This window comes from Diospyros lotus, chromosome 12 (assembly GCF_014633365.1).
Source record: "Diospyros lotus cultivar Yz01 chromosome 12, ASM1463336v1, whole genome shotgun sequence".
Classification (NCBI taxonomy): Eukaryota; Viridiplantae; Streptophyta; class Magnoliopsida; order Ericales; family Ebenaceae; genus Diospyros; species Diospyros lotus.
Genome location: NC_068349.1, coordinates 3,434,837 through 3,449,256, shown reverse-complemented (window position 1 = coordinate 3,449,256; position 14,420 = coordinate 3,434,837). Strand labels below are relative to the sequence as shown.

General features: G+C 35.2%; 2 protein-coding genes across 2 annotated transcripts in view; both read left to right on the top strand.

The window, feature by feature from the left end:
- Positions 1-14,420, top strand: part of LOC127786488 (autophagy-related protein 9) — a gene marked incomplete in the record, with an annotated part of 1,007,132 nt that overhangs the window by 573,228 nt on the left and 419,484 nt on the right.
- LOC127786590 (signal recognition particle 9 kDa protein) lies at positions 7,198-12,257 on the top strand. Its single transcript, XM_052314084.1, has 4 exons — positions 7,198-7,405; positions 7,537-7,605; positions 11,542-11,635; positions 11,886-12,257. The coding sequence occupies exons 1-4, from the start codon at positions 7,334-7,336 to the stop codon at positions 11,960-11,962; spliced, it is 312 nt and encodes a 103-aa protein (XP_052170044.1). The 5' UTR covers positions 7,198-7,333; the 3' UTR covers positions 11,963-12,257.

The window sequence follows — 14,420 nt, the reverse complement described above, 5'->3', positions numbered from 1 at the left end:
ACTTAGGTTAATTCTATTTTTACCATAAGCTTCTTATTCTAACATGTTTTAAATTCTAGTTTGGCCTAATTACTAAATACAAATTTATATTTGATTAATTTTCAATTTTATTTTTTTATTTTTATCACAACACATTATATCTTGTTTGTAACTTGTTTCAAATCTACAAGATCGTTACTTTGTGTCCTTTAAGTATTAATCTATACAACATCACATGTATAAATAGCACTTGTAGTCGAATAAGTTAATCAATAAACTAAGTTAATCCTTAATGATCAATTAGCATCCCTTCATTAATCGACTAAAGTTTAGCAATGTGTCCAAGTTTTTCACAAGAAACCTAATTAGTTGATTAGTGACACTTTACTAGTCAACCGAAGTTTGAAAGAAAGCTTGGCTTTTGCCCCACCACTAAAGATGAATTGGTCTACCAATTCAAATCAACTACCACTACTATCTACACATATGAGATTGTATAATCCGATACTTAACAATCTAAAATATTGATGTCAAATGAATCAGGCAGGGTCGGCCCATAAGAGTTGGGACTCTTAGGTCATTTAAAATTTGGCGTCCCTTTTTAATACTAAAATATTTATCATTATAAATTTATTAGACTTTTTTTGGGTAAACAATATTTTTAATATTAAAATATTTAAATTATTGAACTTGGCAAAAAAAATATTGGAGTCCCTTTTTAGGGCAAAAAAAATTATTGGGGCCCCTTGGGCCCTAAGCATAGGCCTCACTGGCCTATGCCTTAAGCCGACCCTGAAATCAAGTCAAACCGACTCATCAAGACAAAACAAAGTACAACTTAGTCCATGAGCCGCACCTTAAGGTAATCTGAGCCAAGCTCGAGCTAGTAAGCCTAAAAGTCAAGTTGATTCTAATATAATTTTTAAATTAATTTTTAAAAATATCTATTTATTTAATAAATATAAACATATTCTTAAATATATAAATTCCACATTCAAAATAGAAAAATTAAAACTTAGGAGTAATTAGTATTTAAAATTTTAAAAATCCAAACTTTTGTGTTTTAATAGTTCCTACTTTTTAATTTTTAATTATCCAATTAAACTCTAAAACTATATTTAAATATCATTTATATTTTTTAAAGATGTTATAGAAGTTAACTTGAATTTCGCACATTAGTTCATCTCATACGTTATCTTAATTTGCTTTAACTTAAACCATCTTATTATTATTACCCACCATGGTAGTAGCTTAGTTGATAAAAATATTTCTCACATTAATAGGTGTGCACTTACATATTAGCTCTTATTCACATAATTAGTAATGCATAAACGAGTGTTGATAAAAAGTTATTCAATTACCACATTACCTTTACTCCCAAAAGATGTACAAAAAAACCTCATAACTCAAATTGCATCGCACTTGTGTCACACAGACAAGTTATACTGATGGATTGTATATTCATTTGTCACATTTGTAGTGATATGTATGCTTCTGATCGTCGAAAACCATCTGCTTGTAAGCACCTCCGCTCGGATATCCCAGTTGCCCGGACTACCCGAACAGGAACGCCTACGAAAGGAAAAAAATAATGAAACACGAGACAAAAACTACTCTGGCATGCATACTTAAAAATGAGAGCAACGGAAGCGAAGTTAAACACATGCATGCACTACGGGTAACCCCGCTAACACAGCGGTCACAAAATAAGTAAAAGAATACAAACTCCTGTGTCGACACACACAAAACTCGAGAAAAGACCTGGCACAATACAAAATAATAGGGTAAACCCTACTCAGACATCAGAGTTGACAGAGATTGACGGAACTGCCTGTACACCATACCGACTCGGCCGCTAGATGCTGACTCCCTTGCTTGGACCCACGCTGGCACTACCTGGAATGATGGAAAGCAAAGTGAGTCGAGAGACTTAGCAAGCATAAAGAAAAGAAAAGCTGTAGACTGAACATAACCAGAAAACTCTTCCCAAAATAAACCTCCAGGTACACACAAGTCATGAGACGCTATAATACAATAGTAGAGCATAATAAAAGCACATACCGGTCCTTGGGGCCCACACAAGACACATGGCACCCAACTCCCATACCAACCTGCCGCTACCCTGAAAGGCAACAAATATCTCCACAAACCTGCGCGCGCGATCCCAGGCCGGTACTCCCATCGCCCGTCCCCGTCGATACTCCCGACAACCGAGCCATAGGCTCCCTCAGAACGGTACTCCCGTCCGAGAACTAATAACTACCAGTAGCCATGCAATGCACATAAAAATGCAATGACGTAGTGAGCATCAATGTGATATAAGGCGCCCATACATCCAGGCATCAGGCCATGCTCCGCCCACATAGTAAACCACACGCCATACATATGCCGCGCTGGATGCAACCTAACCAAGCTAGAATGTCCGTGTCCAAGCATACTCAATAAATGAATATCCCAACATGCATCCCGTACCCATGTGCATATCAAATCATGAACGGTAATACAATGCATCTACTCATGCAGTAAATCACATACCGGCAGAGCTAGTCAGCAATGCCCGGCACTGGTCAACGGCCAATGACTAAGGGTGTCCGCCTGACGGTCCACTTCAGGGCCGTACAATAGTCTACCCCAACGTCACCAAACAGTCGACCCCTGCCCTACTGCTCAATAGCTCTAACCGAATCATAAATAAACTCAAGAAAACCATAAATAAACCTGCACGTCTAGGAACTTAGTCCCCAAACTGGGTTCAACATCATTTCGAAAGGAATGGGGACGGTACAAACCCCCGTAGGCACACAACAAATAAAACTCTAGAAGTCTCGGATTTATTTTAAATTAAAACAAATGAATAATAATTTAATAAATAAAGTTAGGTGCCGAATTAGAGTAAGAGAGGTGATAAAATACAAGAAATCACGGGGTCTTTTACGGGAATTAAAGATCAAGAAGAGAGGATTGAGAGCTTGCCTTTACACGATCGTTCATTGCTTTTCTTACACACCCGCTGTGAAGTAAAACGTTCGTTGACAATAAATAAAATCGCAGCTTTAATTAAATAAATCTACCGTGTAATATAATTAATTGAGCCGTCTAAAATCCCACGTAAGCACACCTCAAATAAAATCTCAACGAGTCTCATATTTATTTTAAATTAAATCATGCTAATAAAATTCTTAAAGCCAGCTTAATAAATTAAATTTAAATCAAACAACTCAAAATTTCATAATTAATAAACGGGCTGAAACAGACGAAGGGAGGTCAAATGAATTGACAACGAAAGTAACGACGAGGTGGGTGAAAAGAACTTGCCTTAACAGAGATATCCTTAGGCTCGTTTCGACTCAACACTATAAAATTTATACAAATTGTAATATCCCAATTAATTGACAAAATTAACAAAATTGGACGCAAAATGAAATTCTGACCGTACAGAATATTAATTACTAGCTGCTCTACATACCTGGGTAATTAAAACTTGAATTAAACCTGAATTAATCTGGATTTAAGCACCAAAATCATCCATTTTCACGTTCACACGAACACTGGAATTTCTGTAATTGCTCACTGTTCGAACCAGCATGAAAAACGCCCGATTTGGGCTTTAAAAAGAGGCCAAAAGCAACGGCTGAGGTGCGGCCATGTGGCAGCGCGCGGGTGGCCGCTGGAGGCCACCGCCATAGACGAAACGACGTCATTTTTGGACGCCTGGGCTGAATTAAAATCGGCTGAATTTCACTGCCTTGCGCATGCTCGCCCGCGGATTCGATCCCGCGCCTCGCCCACGGCTGCCTGCACCCGCGCCCGCCTTTACCCCTATGGTGCCCCCCATTAGATTTAAAGGGGTCTTCGGCCCCTTTTACGAAAAATGAGCCAGCCCCCCTCCAACTTCCTTTAATTGCACTAACGCCCACTTAATTAATTACATTAACTCCCGAAATTTCTGAAAATCCCACTATTGAATTTCTTTTAATTTTCCTGTAATTCCAGAAATTCCTAATACAAATTAATTAATTATTTTAATTTCTTATTTCTTTAAAATCACATAATTAACTTTTATTAAATCACAACAAATTATTTTAATATTTTCTTTAAATTATATTATCACACTACATCAATAATTAATTTAATTCTTAATTATGGGTCACTACACTGCTACAGTGGTCGATGGTGGCTGACAGTGTATTTTTAAGTTTGACCAAAAATTAAAAATCAAATCTACTAAAATCTAACCGTTAAATTTGTTCTATTTTTTTGTATGTTAACTCTCTTGATTTGGTGTTTCTAATCGTAGATTCTGATCATGAAAAGATTCGGCCGACAGCGATTGCCGGCAATGTTGGCAGCGGCGGTTCTGACTGTATATACATACATATATTTATATATTCTCTTTTGTAATTAGTTTAATTTATATTGTAAACATTGATATTTAATTATGAATTTGTATTGAAGATGTTGAAGTTAATATTGAATTTGTGTTGAACTTGTGATCTTTGAATGAAGATTAAAATTAAATTGAATCGGTTGGAATTTAAATATTAATAAATTAAATTAATTTGTATTTATTTTATGAATTTTTGAATTGAAATTAGTCAGTTTATTAAATGGTAAGTAGTTGTTGTTAATTTTATTTGAATTTAGATATTTATTAATGTGTATATATATTTTAAATTTATATTAAATAAAAATTAAAAAAATAATCGAATGTGATACATAGAGATTAAGTCCAAAAATTTGTTCATTTGAGCTTGGCTTTATTTTAATTTATCAAATTATGCATCTCTTTTGATTAGAATTTTTATTTAGTATTAAATTTATAAATTATAGAGAGAGAGAGAGAGTTAGAGCACTATTAAATCATGAAAGATAAAAGAGGAAAGATATTTTTTAAATAAATAATGGACCTACCAACTCATTCCCCAGTTTCATGGTAGAGTAATAGGTTGGTTTATTTTTTATAAATACTTCTTGTGTTTTGATAAATTAAAAATAATGAGTTAAAAACATATTTGTTTTAGTTTAAAGTAGATTAGAAAATTATTATTATGGGTGAATATGGATGAGACCATGTTAAGTGATTTTTTTTTTTTTTTTACGAGCAAGAAATCAATTTTATTTTTAATAAAAGGTGATACATTTTAAGTATTAATTTACTGTCGATTATTACATCATCTACATAAAAACCATTTTCTCCGTATAAGCAATTTTCACATTAATATAAATTTATTTTAAATTTAAATTTAAATTTATACACATTAATTAATTTAAATTTGATATTAGATTAATTTAAATTTTGTTTAATATAAATTTAAAATATATATATACACATTAATAAATATTTAAATTCAAATAAAATTAACAATAATTACATACCGTTCAATTCTTAAATAAACTTAATAATTTCAATTCAAAGATTCACAAAATAAATACAAATTAATTTAATTTATTAATATTTAAATTTTAACCAATTCAATTTAATTTTAATCTTCATTCAAAGATCACAAATTCAATATTAACTTCAACATCTCCAATACAAATTCATAATTAAATATCAATATTTACAATATAAATTAAACTAATTACAAAAGAGAATATGTAAATATATGTATGTACATCCAGTCAGAATTGCTCTGCCAACATCGTTGGTAGGGGCGGAGCTAGGAAAATTTTTCAGTGAGTGCCAAACTTATTAAAGAAAAAAATAAGAAAAACAAAGGGTTGAAGTCCGGAGCGACTAGCCCTAGTGGGTAAGGCAGAGGCGACGACATCGTCACGCTAGTGAGGGCGAGGCAGAGGCAGTGGGCGACGCCGACGAGGGCGAGGCAGAGGCGGCGAGTCGGCGACACTGACGAGCGACAAAGCCAAAGACCTAGAAAGAGCTCAGAGAGATAGCAACGCTGCAAACAACAAGCAAGAGGCAAGAGCGACAACAGCTGACAGACTAAGCGAGGCGAACGAGTAAAAGACCGATGAGGGTAAGCGAGGCGAACGAACGAGCCAACGGCGACCTCACCTCAACAATGGTCTGAGTCGTCTGATCCTACGGAGGCACGGAGGGAGGCAGGAGCAAGTGAGGGCGAGAGACAGGAAGTGGAAGTCGGTGGCAGTGAGTGAGAGCTAGTGCGAGAGAAGGAGAAGAACAGAGGGGGTGGGCGACGGGCAAGCTAGAGAAGGATTGATTGAGTGAGGGTTTTCAAATACCCAATTTTCTAGCGGGCTTGAGTGTAGGCCAAAATCAGTAGAGGGCCAAGGCTCTCACTGGGCTTACATTGGCTCTGCCCCTGGTCGCCGACAACCACTGCTGACCGAAGCTTTCCATGATCAGAACTTACAATTAGAAACACCAAGTGAAGAAAGTTAACATACAAAAAAATGGAACAAATTTAATGGTTAGATTTTAGTAGATCTGATTTTTAATTTTCGATTAAACTTAAAAATACATTGCCAACCACCACCGGCCGTCGTAGCCGGTGGTTTTCGACGATCAGAGACAACCACCCGACACACAAGGCCCCATCGACCAACATACCAAAAAACTAACAAGATCCAACGACCGAATCTCTGTAGATCTAAACTTAAAGTTTATGCCAAACCCATATCGTATATATGCACTATCAGTCGCCACCGACCACCGTGGTCGGTGGTTTCCAATGATCAAAGGCAACCGCCTGATACCCCTATCCCTATCGACCAACATACCTAAAAACCACTAAGATCCAAAGGCTGAAACTCCATAGATCTAAGCTTGAAGTTTCGGCCAAACCCAATAACGGGTATATACGTGTATATCATTTTAAAAGACTTACCTCTTTCTAGATTAGGGCTAATGGAGACGTGTGACGAATAAGAGAGAGAGAAACGGCTGGAGCTGCTGCAATGAAGGAGACGATGAAGCTGCAATGGAGGAGAGGAACAAGATGCATAAGCAGGAGAAAGAGACGGTCGGGAGGGGAAGAAAGAAAGAGAGCGAGAGAGAGAGAGAAACACAAAGAGGAATGAGATGAGTGGGAGAGGAGAGTGAGAGAAGGAGGAAATGTGAATTGACGGTATATTAGTAATTGGCTCAATGACTAAATTTGTAATTTTATCTTGGGTGGCACTTCGGATGGCATTGTGATGGGCCGAATAACATTACTCGGAATAATATATCCAATGGCATTATGGTAAAAATTCTCAAAATCAATGTCCATTTTATTAAAAAAAAAATAAATGTATAGTGAGAAGTGAGAACCCCCGAGTTTGGTAATCTGCCCTGCTCCTCCCCTCCCAGGAGATCGGCGACGGCTTCTCGGGATTCTGCAACGATTTCTCTGCCTGTATATTCATAGAACCATTCAAGTCAGTTGGGAGAATGGTTTATATAACTTCATGGGACGATTTCGTCGAGAGATCGGTTCAGATGTTTCGCGCCGATCCTGATGCTGTAATCCACTGTCTGCTTCACTGTTATTTTTCTTCTCCTGCCTTAGATCTACTTAAGAGTTATACTTGGATTACGGTAGTTATCTGTTGTTTATGCTAATGTCGATTCTGTTCAATTGCAACCATGTGTAGACGCGCTATGTCATGAAGTACAGACACTGTGATGGTAAATTGGTCCTGAAGGTCACCGACAACCGGGAGGTATGATCTGTTTCTCATTCAACGCCTTCCACCTTTTGCATTGTTCAACCGTTTTATTTTATTACTTGAAATCAGTATTGATGCCATAGTTCTTTTAATAGTTTGTTTGCTCTTTATTTACTTATCTTTCAACTGTTTTTGTTGGTCACGATGCCCTTTCCGTGTTTAATTTTTAGGTTTCACAAACTGTTTCTATCAATCTCCATGTTCTGTCTGTATAAAAGGAGGAAAAATGAGAAAGTTTTGAATTAGGTGAACGTAAGCTGTGAGGACGGTTTGTTTGCATGCCATTTAATGGTTAAACGGACGTCTAAAAGAATCACTTGCATTGGAATTTTTAGGAACCAAACCTAAAGCTAGAGCCATGAACTATTGTTTGTTGGCCCTGGGCTACAAGGAGGTAAAAACATTGGCCAATTTGTTTGGTTTAATGCATAAGCGTGGAGTTTGTTGGGGTGATATAGCAGTGGCATTACTACCATGTTATGAAGCGTATTGATCTTGGGGAGTTGACCATTGATCTCAAAGAGGAGATTTGCATCTCAAGCAATGTAATGTACTCTAGTAAAAGGCTTTGTTTTCCTATAACATGCGCAATTTTTTTCCAATTTTTGCCCACCATGATGGGAGTACAGGGCTAAAGTAAAGTTATATTGAATTTGGAGTGTAATGAAGATTTTAGAAGCAATAATAGAAAGGTTCTTGGTACTTCTGTGTATTTTCCTGATTTCTAAAAGTTTAGTAGCATGTAAGAATTGACAATCTTGCAATATGGGAGCTGGGAAAAGAAGGAAATCACTGAGAAAACTCAGAAAATTTTAGATGGGTCGACAATGAAGAAGAGGACACTTTTCGGGAATCACAGTATGTACTAACAACGCAGGGACCCAGGAAGGACAGAGGTAAGATAGCCATTAGTGGTGAGAACATGGTAGTGGAGAGAGTTTCTACTTTAAGATAGGATGACGATCTAGATAATGTAATGCTATACTTACTACCATGGAAAAGTTAGACAAGATGCTGATGTCTAAGAGATGTGGCTCATCTGCCATGACCTCAATTCTATTACTTGAGGGTGAGGGAGACCTTGTTGGCAATGGATGTGTGGTAATGGCATTGCTGTGAACACATATGGGAACATGGGTGCCCATTGGACTATGTTGTGTCAATAGTTAGTCTCTCTTGCTATTTTTCAAGGGAAAGCCCCTTGAGAAATGAGTTGAAATTTACCTGCCAAAGCTATAAAGGAAAAAAATTAGCTTATGAACTCTTGTTATTCCGCCCTTATACTCTCGTGTTAATATGAGCTCTTGCTGCTAAGTGATGAAATGTGTAAACTGGTATTCCAATTAAGACAAGGAATCTTTTGCCCTCCCGACTTTCTCATAGCAAATAAAGCCTTATCATCATCCAATATCCATATATAACCCTCATTCTCAAACTTGTCCATAGTCCATACATCCATTCTCTAGTGGGGAATTATTTAGTTATCAATGAAATGAAAGTATGGAAAATTGCCGTGCCAAACACAAATCAGACTAATCTAAGAATCTGCTTCTCATCACCTAACTAGCTCAGCCATAATGAGCTCAAAATTGATGATCATGGGCCTTCATATTCTAGATGCATGCCTAAAGTTTGTTCTCCATGTTAAAATAGTTTGGAACCATTTACCCCTGAAAGCACCAACTATATGTCCTCATTTTGTCTGGAGAGAAGATACGAGGAAATCTGGGGTAAGGCAGAAAAATATGAATATTTGCTATTGAATAATTCAACCATCCAAGAATCTGAACATAGTTCTTTCAATCAATCCCAATTTATGTGCAAATTAGACTAGGTCTAATATGAATGAAATAATAAAAAAAATATTTACCACAAAAAAAATAAATAATAAAAAACTGTTAAATTTATTTCCTACATAGTTCCTTCTCTTCCCCTGGATATCAAGTATTCTATATATTGTTGGTACTGTTTTGTCAGAGACCTATGCTTAATGAATTTGACTTTCTTTACTTGCAATTTGTCCAGAAGCAAAGGTTTTATCATACATATCTTCTGCAAAGGAACTTATAGCAGTGTTAATATTTCATCATTGTTTTAACACTTAAATCATTCTCATGTATACAAATCTAGATGGCCTTATTTAACATATACATGAAATATAGTCAAGTTATTATATTGATCTTAGTTATCTTGTCTATATTCATGGGGTTGTCTTATCCAGTCCTCTACCAGTTCAAAATGTGAAGGTTGTGACTGTAGCTCATAATATTAACTGTATTAGGTGGCTTGACACCCCTGTAATGTGGTGCAGAATCACCTAAATGACCATTCATTATTTCATTAAATTCTGTACCCAGGATGGTGTTTGACAGTTTGGAAATTGCTCCTGAGAAGTTCCTGAGAACCTTAATAATGTATTTTCTGGTTGCTTAGTTGTATCTAAGGGATTCATCATTCACAGTCAAGCTAAATTTGGTATAAATTGTGCCAATTTTAGCTTCACTTGCAATTCGGAGTCTGGTTCAACAAAAGCATTTGATATTTTAATTAACAGGTGTAGGTAATATTTGTTGACATCCTTCTGGTTTTGGCATTTAAGATGATCCATATGAAGTCACTTTTTATATTTTGGGGAAGTGTCAAATTGGTTATTGTACTTCAAAAGGGGTTGAAATAAACTATTATACTTTCAGAATTGGGACCATGTTAGCCATTATGGTAGACACTGTTGGATGGCATTTTAATTCCGTTAAGGCGAAGTACTAAATTGATCACTATACTTTAAAAATGGCCAAATAAACCACCATACTTTTAGACTCGAGGCCACGTTAGCCATTGTAGTAGATGTCGTCCTGATGCCATTGGACAACATTTTGATTCCATCAATGGCATTAACTATACCCCCAATCAAACTCTATTTTGAAAATTACACCTAAAATCATATTCCAAACATTTGTCATTGGAATCTGGGGTCATTGTGCTGTGAGCTGTATGAGGGGGAAGGGAGTGACTATTTTAATTCTTTGAAGGGAATAAGAGGGAAGCAACTACCCAAGTTGAGATTTGAAGAACACCACACAGTTGCAATTGCCTTGCAAAGCAACAACCCTGGATCTCAATCATGAATGTTTGGAAAGTGATTTTGGGTGTAATTTTTGAATTTTGATTTGATTGGGGATATAGTTGATGTTGTTAATAAAATTAAAATGTCATTCAATGATTTTAAGACGGTATTTACCATAATGGCTAACTTGGCTCTCAGGTTTAAAAGTATAGTGGTTTATTTGGTTATTTTTAAAGTACAATTGCCAATTTGGCCTCTCGGGCCAAAGTACAGTGGTTGATTTGGCACTTTGCCTTAACAGAATAAAAATGTTGTCCAATGGCATTAAGATGATATCTACTATAATAGCTAATGTGGCTCCAAGTTTGAAAGTATAGTAGCTTATGTGGCCCTTTTTAAAGGACAATGATCAATTTGACCCCGAGGCCAAAATATAATGGCCAATTTAGCACTTTGCCTTTATATTTTCAATGAGTGTCTTATCTCTCTTTTTAAAATTGAAATTAAACTATTATTTGGGGGAAGGACATTGATTATTTGATATAACATCAGAGATCAATGGGGATTGATACTACTCAAACCATTTAAATTAAGAATTGGCACTATTTGTATATGATCTCTTTATATCAAACTATCCTATCTTTTGAGCACCTTTGAACTTGTTGTTTTGTTCTATGTGAAATCATAATGCACCTTTTGTTCGAAAAAAGTGTGCTTATTGGACCTTGAAAGTTGTTGATAAGTTTTAGCCTTTCAGATACAAAACTTGTTGCGCACTTGGGATTACTGGTCACTCTGAAGAATTTGGGTCCTGGACCGGAGTTCTATTTCAACTTATTTATATGATACTTTTTCTCCCTTCATAGTGTCTCAAGTTTAAGACAGACCAAGCACAGGATGCTAAGAAGATGGAGAAGTTAAACAACATATTCTTCACTCTGATGGCCCGTGGTCCTGAAGGTACCTGATTCCTGTCACCAAATTTTTTTTCCTATCATTCCAAAGAAATCAAACTTTTCATAATTAAAATGGAAATAAATGACTATGAAATTTGTGAATAATATAAATAATGCAATTTTGCATTAACATCTTATATGTTCATTGAGAATGGATGGGATTAATTTTTGAATTCTAACTTGGATACTCTTGGCATCTGGCATTGTTCTGAAACTTCTGATGTGAACATCCCTATTATCTTCTTTCTCTGTAGCTGACATATCAGAAGTTTCCGGAAAAGAGCAGATGGAAGCACAGTCATCGAAGAAAGGAAGGGGAAGGAAACAGTAGGAAACAATAGTGCTGTTCGAGGCTTGGCAAATAGGTGTAGGACAACAAATATAATCATAATCTCATGCTGTCTCAATTCTCTGTTCTAATCTTTTCCTTTTTCCTTTTTTTATTTAAGTTCTGAAGTAATAGTCCCTGGGATTCATGGGATGCTTCGTTGGCTTGACGGTTGACTAAGAACTCTGTCAAAAGCATACTAGAAGTGGTAATGTTATGGTGTTTGTAGTTCATCTCTATGATTTTCCTTTAAAGTTACAAAGCATAATAAAATCTGGCTTGGCAAATGGTTTATTTATACACTTAGATTTTCCTTCTAAGTTATCTGATTTTGCTATTTGCACATGGATCTGGCCTAGGCCCCCTAGCATGATTTATCTTATTGCATCTTCTTATGGATAGAATTAAGACTTTATTCATATTTAAACTTAGTAGCAAATTTTACTTTTACTTATGAATTTTTTATAGCATGTGTCTCCATATGGCTGGATTGAGTTGGAGGTTCCTTAATTATCATTTTCTTTTGTCAAAATATGATGCCATGCTGCTATTCTGCCGAACTAGGGAATAAAACTTTGATGGGTTAAAAAGGCATGGGAATCCATGTAGACTAAAGTATCATTCATGACTCAGTTGAGTGGCACCTTTGAACCATGATTAGAAAACTTTTTAAGCTGTGGCAGATTCTCAATGCCACCTTCATGTTTCTAGTTTGATTGCCTGATTTTGTGAGTTTAATTGGTCTTTAGTTAAAAAGTTTGTCCTTGAAATATTCTCTCTTCAAAAAGTAAAATGGCTAAGATTTGAATATAACAGAGTAGAATGAGATTTGAACATTGATGCCTTACTGCTTTTTAGTCTTTCCATTGTCATTGTTTCTGATGCAAAGTTGAGATTTGGTGACATTAGTCTCTACTTTCTATGCTTTCTGTCAGCTTGGGTAGGCCCTAGAATTTCTTTTAGCAAATCACTATTTGCTTATCTATGATAGATAGGGAAATGCTATGGTAGTAAGAGCCCTGTGGTATAATGTATAATAAGAAATGTCAGTCATAACATAAAGGGTGTATTGCATAACAAAAAAGATGTACACTCTTTGCATTATTAAGAGGTAGCCATGCCCTTTGAGTATGATAAAATTTTTCTTTATAGATATCATTTGAAAATGATGAGAAATAGTTTTTTACCATATATTCACGAACTCACATTATTTCAAATTCCCAAATCTGTGCGGCGAATTATTTTCGCTATCTCGAGAGTTACTTTAACAATTTTAGTCAAATTTATAGTTATTTTTATGCGAATTGTTGTACCAAGTTAATAGAGTAATGTAATATCAGCATTGTCAAGAATGATTTCTCAATTAATTTAAAAAAAAAAGAAAGAAAATGCAATCATATAATATCATAGATATTTATTTCTTTTTGTTCATTCTCCTTCTTCATGATAGAGTGACCACAATGTGGGGGAACCCTCCTCTTTCCAAGAGCCGTTGCATCCCCACTCACTCAGGCAGAGTTACAGTGACGAGCGAGACATACCCTTGCCTTTATATCTACCTGTCTGTCCCCAAAGGTACATAATTCATTCAAAGGGCCTTGCTTTTTTACCATCCCTCTTGCAATGAAATTTAATATTTCCACATGTATGTAAAATATATTAAGATAATACAACAAAATAGTTTCTAAAAAATTAAACTAAATGTTTGATACGTCGTTTTAATATCATTTTCTTATTTAATATTTAAAATAATTCATAATTAATATTTTTTTCTAACTATACATAAAATAAGAATCATAACCAGTTGAAACGAGATAATGAGAGATTAAAAAGTAGTTTGATTTCATAAGACCATTGGTTCGGCTGACCAACTTTAAATAATAAATTCTTCGAAGTAGTATAGACGGTCGGTTGTAAGCGTTTAAGAGTTTAGAATACCGCGAAATCGTAAATTCGATTTTACTTTCGTATGAGACTATGCAATTGCACATATTTAACATAAGGGGCAATCTCTTAGTTTTGACTCGCGATAAAATTGTCCATACACCTAGACTATGTTAAGATAAATAATAAATTTTAGAAAAGATATAATAATTCAAATAAAAAATTGTCTATGATGAGAGACTCTTCAAATTTTTTATATTATCAAAAAACTTAATAAACACTTTAGAATAGATATGAGTTCACTAAATAAATTCGCTTTTAACACTTAAAATATATTGATTCGAAAATTTAGGTATCCAATCCTATTCTTAATAATGAGTATCTAAAGCTTCTATGATACCTCTCTCACATATTCAGTGTTTGAAAAAAAAATATTATTTTATTTTTGAATAGTAATATTACATGTTTCATCGGATCCCAATGCAAACACACATTTCGCCACCTTTTGCTTTTTTGTTTTGCTTTTTCTGCCCCATGCAAAAGGCAAAGTGCCTATTTCCATGTGCCTTCAAAGTAA

Excerpts from the sequence above, each read along its gene's own strand:
- LOC127786590 (XM_052314084.1), top strand. The coding sequence starts at position 7,334 with ATGGTTTATATAACTTCATGGGACGATTTCGTCGAGAGATCGGTTCAG. Across the intron at positions 7,606-11,541 it reads AGGTCACCGACAACCGGGAG|TGTCTCAAGTTTAAGACAGA; the intron begins GTATGATCTGTT and ends CTCCCTTCATAG. Across the intron at positions 11,636-11,885 it reads GATGGCCCGTGGTCCTGAAG|CTGACATATCAGAAGTTTCC; the intron begins GTACCTGATTCC and ends CTTTCTCTGTAG.